We start from the raw sequence: 13,252 nt of genomic DNA, 5'->3' as shown, positions 1-13,252 counted from the left end.
TGCGCTCCACGACCTTCTTGGCCCGAGCCCCTCCAGGAGGAACACAATCTCCATCCCTGCTGAATCCTTTCCTGTCCCAATGGGAATTAACTTCTAAATAAAAGATGGCTGGGAAAAATAAAATCTAAAATAAGAGTTAAGGCCAGGCACCGTGTCTGACGCCTATAATCCCAGCACTTTGGGAGGCCGACGGTAGCGGATCATTTGACGTCAGGAGTTGCCCAGTCTGGCCAACATGGCAAAACCCCATCTCTACCAAAAATACAAAAATCAGCCAGGCGTGGTAGCGCGCGCCGGTAGTCCCTGCTACTTCAGAGGCTGAGAGGCAGAAGAATTGCTTGAACCCAGGAGGTAGAAGCTGTAGTGGGCCAAGGTCACCTCACTGCACTCCAGCCTGGGCTACACAGCAAGATTCTGTCTCAAGATTAATAAATAAATAAATTAAATTAAATAAAGTAACAGTTAAAATTATTTGGATAGATGCAAATTCAAATGCTTTGTGTTATATGTGTACATTTTCTGTTGCTGCTATAACAAATTACCATAAACCTGTTTTTTTTTTTTTTTTTTTTTTTTTTGAGACGGAGTTTCATTCTTGTTACCCAGGCTGGTGTGCAATGGCGCGATCTCAGCTCACTGCAACCTCCGCCTCCTGGGTTCAGGCAATTCTCCTGCCTCAGCCTCCTGAGTAGCTGGGACTACAGGCACGGGCCACCATGCCCAGCTAATTTTTTTGCATTTTTAGTAGAGACGGGGGTTTCACCATGTTGACCAGGATGGTCTCGATCTCTTGACCTCGTGATCCACCCGCCTCAGCCTCCCAAAGTGCTGGGATTACAGGCTTGAGCCACCGTGCCCGGCTAAACCTGGTTTCTTTTCTTTTTTTTTTTTTTTTTAATTGCATTTTAGGTTTTGGGGTACATGTGATGAACATGCAAGATTGTTGCATAGGTACACACATGGCAGTGTGGTTTGCTGCCTTCCGTCCCCTCACCTGTATCTGTCATTTCTCCCCATGCTATCTCTTCCCACCTCCCCACCCCCCGCCCCTCCCCCATTTCCCCCCAATGGACCCCAGTGTGTAGTGCTCCCCTCCCTGTGTCCATGTGTTCTCGTTGTTCAACACCCGCCTATGAGTGAGAATATACGGTGTTTGATTTTCTGCTCTTGTGTCAGTTTGCTGAGAATGATGGTTTCCAGGTTCATCCATGTCCCTACAAAGGACGTGAACTCATCGTTTTTGATGGCTGCGTAATATTCCATGGTGTATATGTGCCACATTTTCCCTATCCAGTCTATCATCGTTGGGCGTTTGGGTTGGTTCCAGGTCTTTGTTTCTCAAAACAACATGATTTATTATTACAGTTTTGGAGGTCAGAAGTCCAAAGTTAGTTTCCCAGGCTGAAGTCAAGGTCTTGGCAGGGCTGGCTCCTTGTGGAGGCTCTGAAGGGATAATTCATTTCCATGCCTTTTCTAGTTTATAGCGGTCTTCTGTATTCCTTGGCTTGTGACTTCCTCCTTCATCTTCAAGGTATGCTTCCGTCATCACATCACCTTCTCATCTTCTGTACTCACATTTTTGATGGGGTTCAGGACACACCACCCCAAAATATAGCATTTTGGCATTTGAGAAAATAGCAGAACCAGGAAGGTCACTTCAGCGTTCACCACCCTTCCTCCATGATGCAAATCATAAAACCTAGGAAGCATTTTCTGATCTTTCCCTGAAGCAAGTCATAAGATTCTTACTATACGTGAAGGAAAGGAGCTAAGACAGAGATGCCAAGGAGAAACTGAACAAACAGGCCTTGTTAAGTTCCCCTCAGTTTATTATCATCAGATCAGACCCCTTTTATCCAATCACACTTCTTCATGACTGTCCGCTCTTTATTAAACCTAATCAGCTGGGCTCAGTGGCTTATGCTTATAATCCCAGCACTTTGGGAGGCCGAGGCAGGTGGATCACCTGAGGTCAGGAGTTCAAGACCAGCCTGGCCAACAAAGTGAAACCCCGTCACTACTAAAAATACAAAAAATTAGCGAGGCATGGTGGCACATGCCTGTAATCCCTGCTAACTCAGGAGGCTGAGGCAAGAGAATCGCTTGAATCCAGGAGACAGAGCAATTCAAGCGATTCTCCTGCCTTAGTTGGGTTCAAGCAAATCTCCTGCCTCAGCCTCCCAAGTACCTGGGATTACAGACATGTGCCACCATGCCCAGCTAATTTTGTATTTTTAGTAGATACGGGATTTCTCCATGTTGGTCAGGCTGGTCTTGAAATCCCGACCTCAGGTGATCTGCCCACCATGGCCTCCCAAAGTGCTGGGGCTGCAGGTGTGAGCTACCATGCCTAACCAGGGCCTTATTTCCTTATGAAGGCTCCCATGTCCCATAAAACCTATTAAGTAAATGTATATGCTTTTCTCCTATCAATCTATTTTTTGGTGGGGCCTCAGCTATGATCCTAGTGATGAGTAAGGATGAGATTTCCTTTCCCCCACAATTGCCTCTGCCTTCCTCTTGTGAAGACACTCATCATAACGCTTAGCACCTGCAGGATAACCTCCCCATTGCAAGATAGTTACTAAAATCACATTTCAGCTGTGTTCCTGAAATACGAATCACATTTGCAAAGTCTTTTTTGTTACACGAATTAATGTTTTCAAGTTCGGAGAATTAGGAAGTGGATATCTTGGGAAGTGGATACCTTGTCTACCACACCATGTGAGTCACTCATTAATATTGGGCTAAGGTAGACCTTGCCTAGATTTCCTACTGCATGAAAATGGTAAAAATAACATTTGATTTCACATCGTGATTTGTTCATCACAGTAAGTTCTGTGGAGAACTCCAACTAGAGCACCTGACATTCAAGATTATGGCGCAGTAAATAATTGAATAAAAGAAATGTAATAACTAAAGAAGTTCCATAATAAATCTCGCAGATTAATTGAGGCAAGGTGATTTTATATCCAAAGAAATCTGTTGCTTGCCTTCTATCTCCATCTCTTTAATTAAAGACACACTCAAAGCTAACAGGAGTCAGCCTGTGTTGAAACCTGAAGTAGGCTGGGTGCAGTGGCTCACACCTGTAATCCCAGTAATTTGGGAGGCCGAGATGGGTGAATCACCTGTGGTCAGGAGTTTCAGACCAGCCTGGCCAACATGGTGAAAACCCGTATCTACTAACAATACAAAAAAACTTAGCTGGACATAGTGGCGGGTGCCTGTAATCCCAGCTACTTGGTGGTTGAGGCAGGAATATCGCTTGAACCCAGAAGACAGAGGTTGTAGTGAGCTGAGATCCACACCACTGCACTCCAGCCTGTGTAACCTGGAGAGACACCATCTCAAAAATATATATATATATATAATATATATATATATATATATATATATATATATATATATATTTGTAAAATTTCCCTAGTAACTGATGATGTTTAGAATCTTTTCATGTGCTCACTGGCCATATTTATGTCTTTTTAATTAAGGTATTTGGTCAAATCTTTTGCAGCTTAAAAGAATGAGTTCTTATCTAAAAAATAAATTTTAGAGACAGGGTCTCTGTCACCCAGGCTGGAGTGCAGTAGTGTGATCATAGCTCACTGCAGCCTCAAACTCCTGAGCTCAGGCAATCCTCCCTACTCAGCCTCCTGAGTAACTGGGTCTACAGGTCCATCCCACCACTCCCAGCTAAGTTTTTAATTTTTTTTCAGAGACAGAGCTGGCGGTAGTAAGCAGAGGGATAGGGAGATGTTTGTAGAGGTCCTGCTATGTTGCTCAGGCTGGTCTTGAACTCCTGGCCTCAAGCAATCTACCCACCTCTGCCTCTGGAGTAGCTGGGATTACAGGCTCGAGCCACTGCACTGGCTAGAGATACTGAATCTGGTTAAGAAAATGCAAATCGTACCACTAGAAAAACCTTCATTTTCCCCTTTGAAGTGAGGATTACATGATAAGGATCCTTCCAATGTTTCATTCCTTAAGAAACAAGGGTGGCGTTGGGAGAGATGGGATGTAGGGATGGAGAGGAATCTGACTTCAACCATCAGTGTGGGCTTGAGAACCTTCGATCCGCCCCCCCAAGTACTGACACGCAAAGAAACAGCATGAAAAGGGAAAAAGCATTTAAGGGTTGCTGGACTTCAGTGAAAAGGCAGAGGTTTATACCATTTGTAATATATTAGGATCTTCATATTCCCTTTTTTAAAGAAGAGGAAAACAGTAGAATTGTGTGTGTGTGTGCGTGTGTGTGTGATCATTTGGAAGAGCTGATTCTCATTGATACTAAATGTAAATTTCAGAAGTTTGACAACATCTGGTGACTCCTTTACAAATCATAGGACAGGAGCAGGCATCTGTCAGAAATGAGACAAGCTTTACTTTCTAAAAATTGTGCAGGATGTTACCGTATTTTCAAGGGATTTATGCAATGTGCTGAATTAATATAGATTTGCTCATATAAAAGTTAACAAAAAGCTCCATTTTCCATTGCTTTCATATGGAGAAAGCATTTTGAATTCCAAGTAGTGTTTTACCTCTAAACAATTTTAAATATCTTTGCCAATAATGGGATGATATACTTCATTTGCCTCCATAGCTGTTCCTGAAATACAAATTACATTTTTTATAACTCAAATTGAATATTAATATTCTGAGACTCCTCATTCTGTAACGAAATTGGTATGTGTATGCTAAAAGCAGAACATACCTAGATTATACATTGTTTCTATAACAGAGAAACTGAGGTACAAGAGAATGAGTGACCTCAATACACCAACAGGCAATGATAACACTGGGAAGAGATACAGGACTTTTGACTTCCAGCCAGAGCCATGAAAAATATACCAACTTCCCTTTCTAAAGCAGAGCACATTTTTATTATTGACTATAGATTTAAAACCTAAAAAAAAAAAAATTATATTTTTATCCTCTAAGGCATTATTTCAAACATGAATTACCTGAAAAATTATTTCAACTGTGCACTTCCTTGTGTCCTATGTTGGCCCAGCCTTGATTATCAACAGATTTAGTTTTGTTTTATTATTTGATTAAGTCTCCATCCTAGATGGAGTATTTAGATTTGCTACTCCGATTTGCTACTTTTTCACTCATGGATTAGCTCTGCACTTGGGGAGTCTTTGGACAGCATCAAACCCATCCACAGAATTCTGTGATTTAATTTCACTTATGAATTGAAGGGGCTTACAGATGTCTTCACAGTTAAATGAGGACATACAGGCAGTGCTCGACTTACGACCACGGTCGGGACAGCGGAACAGTCGTAACACTATTTTCGTCGTATATGTACAGCTGAAATGGTGCACGCGGAGACGGTAGTGCTGCCGGAAGCTGGTCCGCACTGTCATACGCCCAGCTGGGCAACGTTTGCGCTGCCAGACGCGGAGCAGTCGTGGCTAGCGATTGTGGTCGTAAAGTCAAATGGTCGTAAGTCGCATAGGTCATAAGTCAATCAATGCCTGAGATGTTGCCCTCCCTGGCAGAGACAATTCCCTAAACAGCAGGACTTCTGCACTCCTAGGCATAGATAGTTTGACCAAGGAGAATGAAACTAGCACACACAAGCATAAGCATACCATCTGAGACTTTCAGAAAACGGGGATCCTGAGGGAAATCTGGGAACATAAATTACTTTGCAGGCTCGTTTTTTCTTTTTGTTGTTGTTGTTTTTGTTTGGTTTTGTTTGCTAGATCTTGGTTGAAAGAGATTTGTGTACTTTCCAGATGCACAGCTGTGGAGTCTCTGGGGGAATTTCTTGCTCTTTTTCATTTTTGCATATCAGCCAAAAACTGAGATCTAAGAACCAAATGTAGTATCATAAATCCCCACAGATACTACGGTTAGAAAACCAGGTTTTCCAAAGGAGACTAGACAAGGAGCTGATTAAAATCCAAGCTGGGGATTCTGAGGGCTGGGCTGCACCCTTGGGCAGCAGGATGAGGGGCAAGACAGCTGAACAGGTGGGATGAAGGGCTTTGTTTTGTGGTTGCTTTTGTTGTCATTGCTGTTTGTTTGTTTAGTTCTTACTGTGACTCTAACCACTAGTATAAACTTGGCCAAAGTAATGGGCCTTTTGTTATCTCAGTTACACTGGTGAAATAAATAGTTGTTACATGAAAACAAATCAGTGAATAAACCATAGATTAATTTGTGCTCTTCTTGTAATTAGCTATGTGGCATTAGTCAAGAGATTTGATCTCTACTCCTTTATTTCCCTAGCTCATAAGTTAGTACAAAATTTATTCTGGGCTGGGTGCGGTGGCTCACGCCTATAATCCCAGCAGTTTGGGAGGTGAAGGCAGGTGGATAACCTGAGGTCAGGAGTTCAAGACCAGGCTGGCCAACACAGAGAAACCCCGTCTCTACTAAAAATATAAAATTAGCCAGGTGTGGTGGTGCATGCCTGTAATCCCGGCTACTCTGGAGGCTGAGGCAGGAGAGTCACTTGAACCTGGGAGTTGGAGGTTGCAGTGAGCCAAGATCATGCCATGACATTCCAGCCTGGGCAACAAGAGCAAAACTCTGTCTGAAAGAGTTTTTGGTTCCTTTTTTTTTTTTTTTGAGACAGAGTTTTGCTATTGTTGCCCAGGCTGGAGTGCAATAGCGTGATCTCAGCTCAGCACAACCTTCACCTCCCAGGTTCAAGTGGTTCTCCGGCCTCAGCCTCCTTAGTAGCCGGGATTACAGGCATGCGCCACCACGCCCGGCTTTGTGTTTTCAGTAGAGACAGGATTTGTCCATGTTGGTCAGGTTGGTCTTGAACTCCCAATCCCAAGTGATCCACCCACCTCGGCCTCCCAAAGTACTGGGATTACAGGCATGAGCCATCACACTCAACCATAGGCTGTATTTATGACCACTAAAAATTAAGCCATAATAATCCGTTTAGGTGCTGTATTTCTGCTAGGAAGGTAATCATTACAAATTTAGATTCTGATTCAGCTATATTTCTTGAGCTCCTACTGTGTGCTAAGAATTGTGCATGGGAAACCCTCCTGAAAGAAGTCAGTGTTTGAAATTCTACTTGGCCTCTAGGGAGGGTTTCTTGACTACCTGAGGCTTGGCAAAATCTTTGAGAACAAGGCCATGTTATAAATCCTTCCATTATCTCTTTAATAGTCTTTTAATTGATCTCTTTGCCTCATCTTGCAAATCTTCTCGAGTTCTAATCAGCTCAACTCGACAGAGCTGGGCTAAAATAAAAACCGTGTCAGAAATTTCATCAAGTTTAGCGCTGCCTTTTCTCCCAAATGTGTGTTTTTCAAAGCTTTGCTAATTTTTCTCCCAGTATAAAGTATCATAAATTTGATAACCATGAATCATCGGTGAGACTCTATCAGGGAGTACCATCAATAATATAGTTGTTATTCACAAAGCACTTCATTACACTTGACATTTGGAAATGAAAGCCACATTTTTGTGTGACATATGGAACAAATTGCACTAGACGAATGAAGGCACCTGGCCATCCGATGCTTTCAGGCGGTTCCTGCAGCTCCTCATTATTTTGTATTCACTTTCTCTTGTTCTTTGTTTTCATTCAAATTTTGCATCACACACACACACACAAACAAAACAAAACAAAACAAAAAAAAACAGAGTAATCTAGATGTCAAAAGGCAACAAGGATCATTTGAAATCCAACGAGTCCTGGTTCACTGTGAAGCTTTTAAGTGGTGCAAGCGCTTATCTTTCCCATGGATTATAGTACACACGGCAGAGAACAAAGCAACAAGGATTAAGGCAATGTAAACAATCCACCTTCACCCACTCCCTGAAGAAAATGCACTATGCTTTCAAAAAACAAATCTCAGTGTTAACCCCACTGAAGTTTGAATACTCAGTATCTGTTGACCTAAATAGAAGAAACACCTGAAGCCTTGAGGCATAGTAGCTTTCTGAAGAAAAAAATAATAATATTTCATATGGAAAGAATTTTTCCAGTTCTCCAAACACGTGAGAATTACATTTACCTCCAGCATGGGTCTCTTGAGTTTCACTGGACAGAAGGGTGTCAGGTAAATTGTCAACATCACACACCTGCTTCCCTGGTTAGCAAAAGCAGCATACTATTAAAAAGACAATGAGATCTTGAGGTCTGGAAGATAAAATAAAATATAATAATAGCTGTTAACATTTATTAATCATTTATGACACATTAGCACTATACTAAATATTACATCTGGGTAAGGAAATTTTTATTTAATCATATCAACTCTTTGAGACAGGGCGCTCTTATCCTGTTTTATAGACGAGGAAAAGGAGGTCTGGAGAAGTAGTCACTGTTGTACATCAGAAAGAGGTGAAGTAAGGATTTAAACACAATATACTTTTTTTTTTTGAGACAAAAGTTTCCCTCTTGTTGTCCCAGCTGAAGTGCAGTGGCATCTGATCTTGGCTCACTGTAACTGCTGCCCCCCAGGTTCAAGTGATTCTCCTGCCTCAGGCTCCCGAGTAACTGGGATTATAGGTGTGTGCCACCACACCTCTCTGATTTTTTGTATTTTTGGTAGAGACAGGGTTTCACCATGTTGGCCAGGCTGGTCTTGAACTCCTGATCTCAGGTGACCCACCCGCCTTGGCCCCCAAGCGTGAGCCTCTGCACCAGGCCTTAAATACAATACACATTTGTGTTTTGTTTTGTTTTTTTAGAGACAGCGTCTCTAAACTGTCACCCAGGCTGGAATGCAGTGGTGCGATCTCAGATCACTGCAACCTCCACCTCCAAGGTTCAAGCGATTCTTCTGCCTCAGCCTCCTGAGTAGCTGGGATAACAGGCATCTGCCACCACATCCAGCTAATTTTTTGTATTTTTAGTAGAGATGGGGTTTTAGCATGTTGACTGGGCTGGTCTTGAACTCCTGACCTTGTGATCCACCCACCACGGCCTCCCAAAGTGCTGAGATTACAGGCATGAGCCACCGCACCCATCCCACAATATACCTTCTTAAAAATAGGTGGCCATGTGTGGTGGGTGGCTCATGCCTGTAATCCCAGCACTCTGGGAGGCCGAGGTAGGTGGATCACTTGGGGCCAGAAATTCACAAGCAGCCTGGCCAACATGAGAAATCCTTTCTCTACCAAAAATTCAAAAATTAGCCGGTTGTAGTGGCCAGCGTCTGTAATGCCAGCTACTCGGGAAGCTGCAGCACAAAAATAGCTTGAAACCATGAGGCAGAGGTTGCAGTAAGCTGAGATTGCACCACTGCACTCCAGCCTGGGTGATGGAGCAAGACTGTGTCTCAAAAAAAGGAGGGGGAGGGGCTTAATTTTTTAATTTTTATTTATTTATTTCTTTTTTTTGTTTTTTGAGATGGAGTTTCACTCTTGTTACCCAGGCTGGAGTGCAATGGCGCGATCTCGGCTCACCGCAACCTCCGCCTCCTGGGTTCAGGCAATTCTCCTGCCTCAGCCTCCTGAGTAGCTGGGATTACAGGCACGTGCCACCATGCCCAGCTAATTTTTTGTATTTTTAGTAGAGACGGGGTTTCACCATGTTGACCAGGATGGTCTCGATCTTTTGACCTCGTGATCCACCCGCCTCGGCCTCCCAAAGTGCTGGGATTACAGGCTTGAGCCACCGCACCCAGCCTATATTTTTTTATTTCTTAAAGACAGGGTTTCACCATGTTGGCCAGGCTGGTCTTGAACTCCCGACCTCAGGTGATCTGCCTGCCTCGGCCTCCCAAAGTGTTGAGATTACAGGCATGAGCCACCACGCCCGGCAATTTTTTAAAGCAGTTTTAGGTTCATAGCCAAATTGAGCAGAAAGTATAGAGAATTCCCATATACCCAAATCTCCCAACCACACACACACCACCTACACTATGCATTCTGTGGCTTTAAAAATGTATGATGACACCTATCCAGTATTGTAGCCTCATACGGAGTAGTCTCCCTGCCTAGAACCCCTCTGTGCTCCGTCTATGCATCCTTTCCTTCTCCCTAACCCCTGGCAAACGTTGATCTTTTTGCTTTCTCCATAGTTCTGCCTTTTCCAAAATATCATATAGTTGGAATATGTAGCCTCTTCAGAATGGCTTCTTTTACTTAGTAATGTTCATTTAAGTCTTCTCCATGCATTTTCATACCTTAATAGCTCATTTCTTTTGAGCAGTAGATACTTCACTGGACATATCACAGTTTGTTTATCCATTCATCTACTGAAGAAAATCTTGGTTGGTCACAAGTTTGGGCAATTATGAATAAAGCTGCAACAAACATGCATGTGCAGGTTTTTATGCGGACATTAACTTTTCAACTTATTTGGGTAAATACCGGAGAGTGTGATTGCTGAATCATAAACTAAAAGTATGTTTAGTTTTGTAAGAGACTGCCAAACTGTCTTTCAAAATGGCTGTATCCTGTTTTACTTTTATCAGCAATGAATGAGAGTTCCTGTTGTTTCACATTTTCCCTAGAACTTGGTACGGTCAGATATTGGGATTTTGGCCATTCTAATAAGCATATGTTGGTATTTCTTTGTTATTCTAATTTGCAATTCTCTAGTGACACAATGTTGAGCATCTTTTTCTATGCTTACTTGACATTGTCATCTGTTTGATAAGGTATCTGTTAAGATTTTTGGCCCATTTTAAAATTGGGTTGTTCATTTTCTTGTTGTTGAATTTTAACAATCCTTTATGTATTTTGGAAAACAGTTATGTATTTTATAAGTAGTTTCTCTCAGTCTGTGGCTTATCTTATATTCTTTTGACAGAGTCTTTTGCAGAGCAAAACTTTTTAGTTTTAATAAAGTTCAACTTTATGCATTAGTTATCTTATGGATAGTGCTTTTGATACTGTATCTAAAAACTCACTCAGATTTTCTCTTATGTTATAGTCTAGGAGTTTTATGGTTTTTCATTTTGCATTTATGTATATGATCATTTTGAGTTCATTTTTGAGAAAGGTATACAGTCTGTATCTGAATTTATCTATCTATCTATCTATCTATCTATCTATCTATCTATCTATCTATCTATATATTTTTTTGCATGTGAGGCCCAGTTGTTCCAGTATCATTTTGTTGAGAAACCTATCTTTTCTCCATCGCTTTGCCTTTGCTCCTTTGTGAAAGATCAGTTGACTACATTTGTGCAAGTCTATTATCTAGGCTCTCTAGTCTTTTCCATTGCTCTATTTGTTTATTTGCTTACTAGTGCCACACTGTTTGGTGACTGTAGCTTTATAGTAAACTTTTTTTTTTTTTTTTTTGAGATGGAGTCTTGCTCTGTCACCAGGCTGAAGTGCAGTGGAGCAATCTCAGCTCACTGCAACCTCTGCCTCCCGGGTTCAAGCAATTCTCCTGCCTCAGCCTCTCGAGTAGTTGGGACTACAGGTGCACATCACATGCCCAGCTAATTTTTGTACTTTTAGTAGAGATGGGGTTTCACCACGTTGACAGGGAAGGTCTCGATCTCTTGACCTTGTGATCTGCCTCCCTTGGCTTCCCAAAGTTCTGGCATTACAGGCATGCAGCACCGCGCCCGGCCTATAGCAAACTTTGAAGTTGGAAAGTATTGTTTCTCTGGCTTCTTTTTAGTCTTCTGACTTTGTTCTTCTCATGTAATATTTTGTTGCCTACTCTGAATCTTCTGCCTCTTCGTATAATCTTTAGAATCAATCGGTTTGTTGACGTTCACAAAATAACTTGCTGTCATTTTGATTGGGATTGTGTTGAATTTATTGATCACATAGGGAAGAACTGACATTTTAACAATATTGAGTCTTCCTATTCATGCATGTGAAATACATCTTCATTAATTTGGTTCTTTGATTTTTTACAATCAGAGTTTTATATATAGAACTTGTGCATAGTTTGTTAAAGCTATATCTATGTCAGCTATTGAACAATGAGGGGGTTAGGGTGCTGACCCCCCATGCAGCTGAAGATCCAAGTGTAACCTTTGACTTTCCAAAAACTTAACCACTAATAGCCTACAGTTGACCAGAAACTATACAGATAACATAAGCAGTAAATTAACATACATTTTGTATACATATCAAACTATTTATATGTTATACATAGTTGACCCTTGAGCAATATGTGTTTAAGATTTTTTTCTTTTTTTTTGTTTTTGTTTTTTTTTTTTGAGATGGAGTCTCGCTGTTGTAGCCCAGGCTGGAGTGCAATGGTACGATCTCAGCTCACTGCAACCTCCGCCTCCCAGGTTCAGGTGATTCTCCTGCCTCAGCCTCTTGAGTAGCTGGGATTACAGGTGCTCACCACCATGCCTGGCTAATTTTTTGTGTTATTAGCAGACATGTGGTTTCACCAATTTGGGCAGACTGATCTCTAACTCCTGACTTCAGGTGATCCCCCTGCCTTGGCGTCCCAAAGTGCTGGGATTACAGGCGTGAGCCACTGCACTTGGCCAACAAAGATTTTTTTCATAAACATATTGGAAAAATTTTTTGAGATTTGAAACAATTTGAAAAAAATTCATGGATGAACCATGTAGCCTAGAAATAATTTTTAAAAAAGGAAATAGGTTTATTATGGATGCATATAATATATGTAGATACTAATCTATATTATCATTTATTACCAAAAAATAAATAAAAGCCTATAATAAAAAGGTAAAATGTATCAAAGTTTATGCACACAGGCACTTACAGACCACACATGGCACCATTCACAGTCAAAAGAAATGTAAACAAACACAAAGATGAGGTATTAAATCCTAACTGCATAAAATACACTGTAGTACATACTTCACTGTAATAATTTTGTAACCACCTCCTCATGCTATTGTGATGAGGTCAAGTATTTTGAGTATCTGCTTAAAATGTCACGTGATGCTAATCAATCATCTCCACATGAGCAGTTCATCTCTCTAGTAAAATTTTGCAACACAGTAAAAGTGATTTCTTGCAGATCTCACATATTTTTAATCATGTTTACTGCAATACTATAAACCTTGAATAACACCATGGGAGCCACACATAGTGCCACTAGTGATGCTGGAAGTACTCCCGAGAAGCAGAGAAAAGTCATGACATTGCAAGAAAATGTTCATTGCTTGACATATACTGCAGATTGAGGTCTGCAGCTGTGGTTTCCTAGCATTTCAGACAGATGATTCGTCTTGTAAATAGACCACGTAGTCTGGGCACTATGGCTCATGCCTGTAATCTCAGCACTTCAAGAGGACAAGGTGGTGGATCACTTGAGGCCAGGAGTTTGAGACCAGGCTGGCCAATGTGGCAAAACCACACATCTCTA

General features: G+C 41.6%; 1 protein-coding gene across 15 annotated transcripts in view; it reads right to left on the bottom strand.

The window, feature by feature from the left end:
- The window catches only part of PRUNE2 (prune homolog 2 with BCH domain), a 537,643-nt gene that overhangs the window by 430,875 nt on the left and 93,516 nt on the right, over positions 1-13,252 (bottom strand). For all 15 annotated transcript variants that reach the window (XM_074394644.1, XM_074394645.1, XM_074394643.1 and 12 more), the window contains one exon: positions 7,998-8,122. In XM_074394644.1, the coding sequence (XP_074250745.1) occupies positions 7,998-8,057 (60 nt within the window). In that variant the 5' untranslated portion in view covers positions 8,058-8,122. The remainder of the gene's footprint in view (positions 1-7,997; positions 8,123-13,252) is intronic.

This window comes from Saimiri boliviensis, chromosome 2 (assembly GCF_048565385.1).
Source record: "Saimiri boliviensis isolate mSaiBol1 chromosome 2, mSaiBol1.pri, whole genome shotgun sequence".
Taxonomy (NCBI): Eukaryota; Metazoa; Chordata; class Mammalia; order Primates; family Cebidae; genus Saimiri; species Saimiri boliviensis.
Note: the sequence above shows the minus strand (reverse complement) of the source record. Positions and strands in the feature narration are given on the sequence as shown.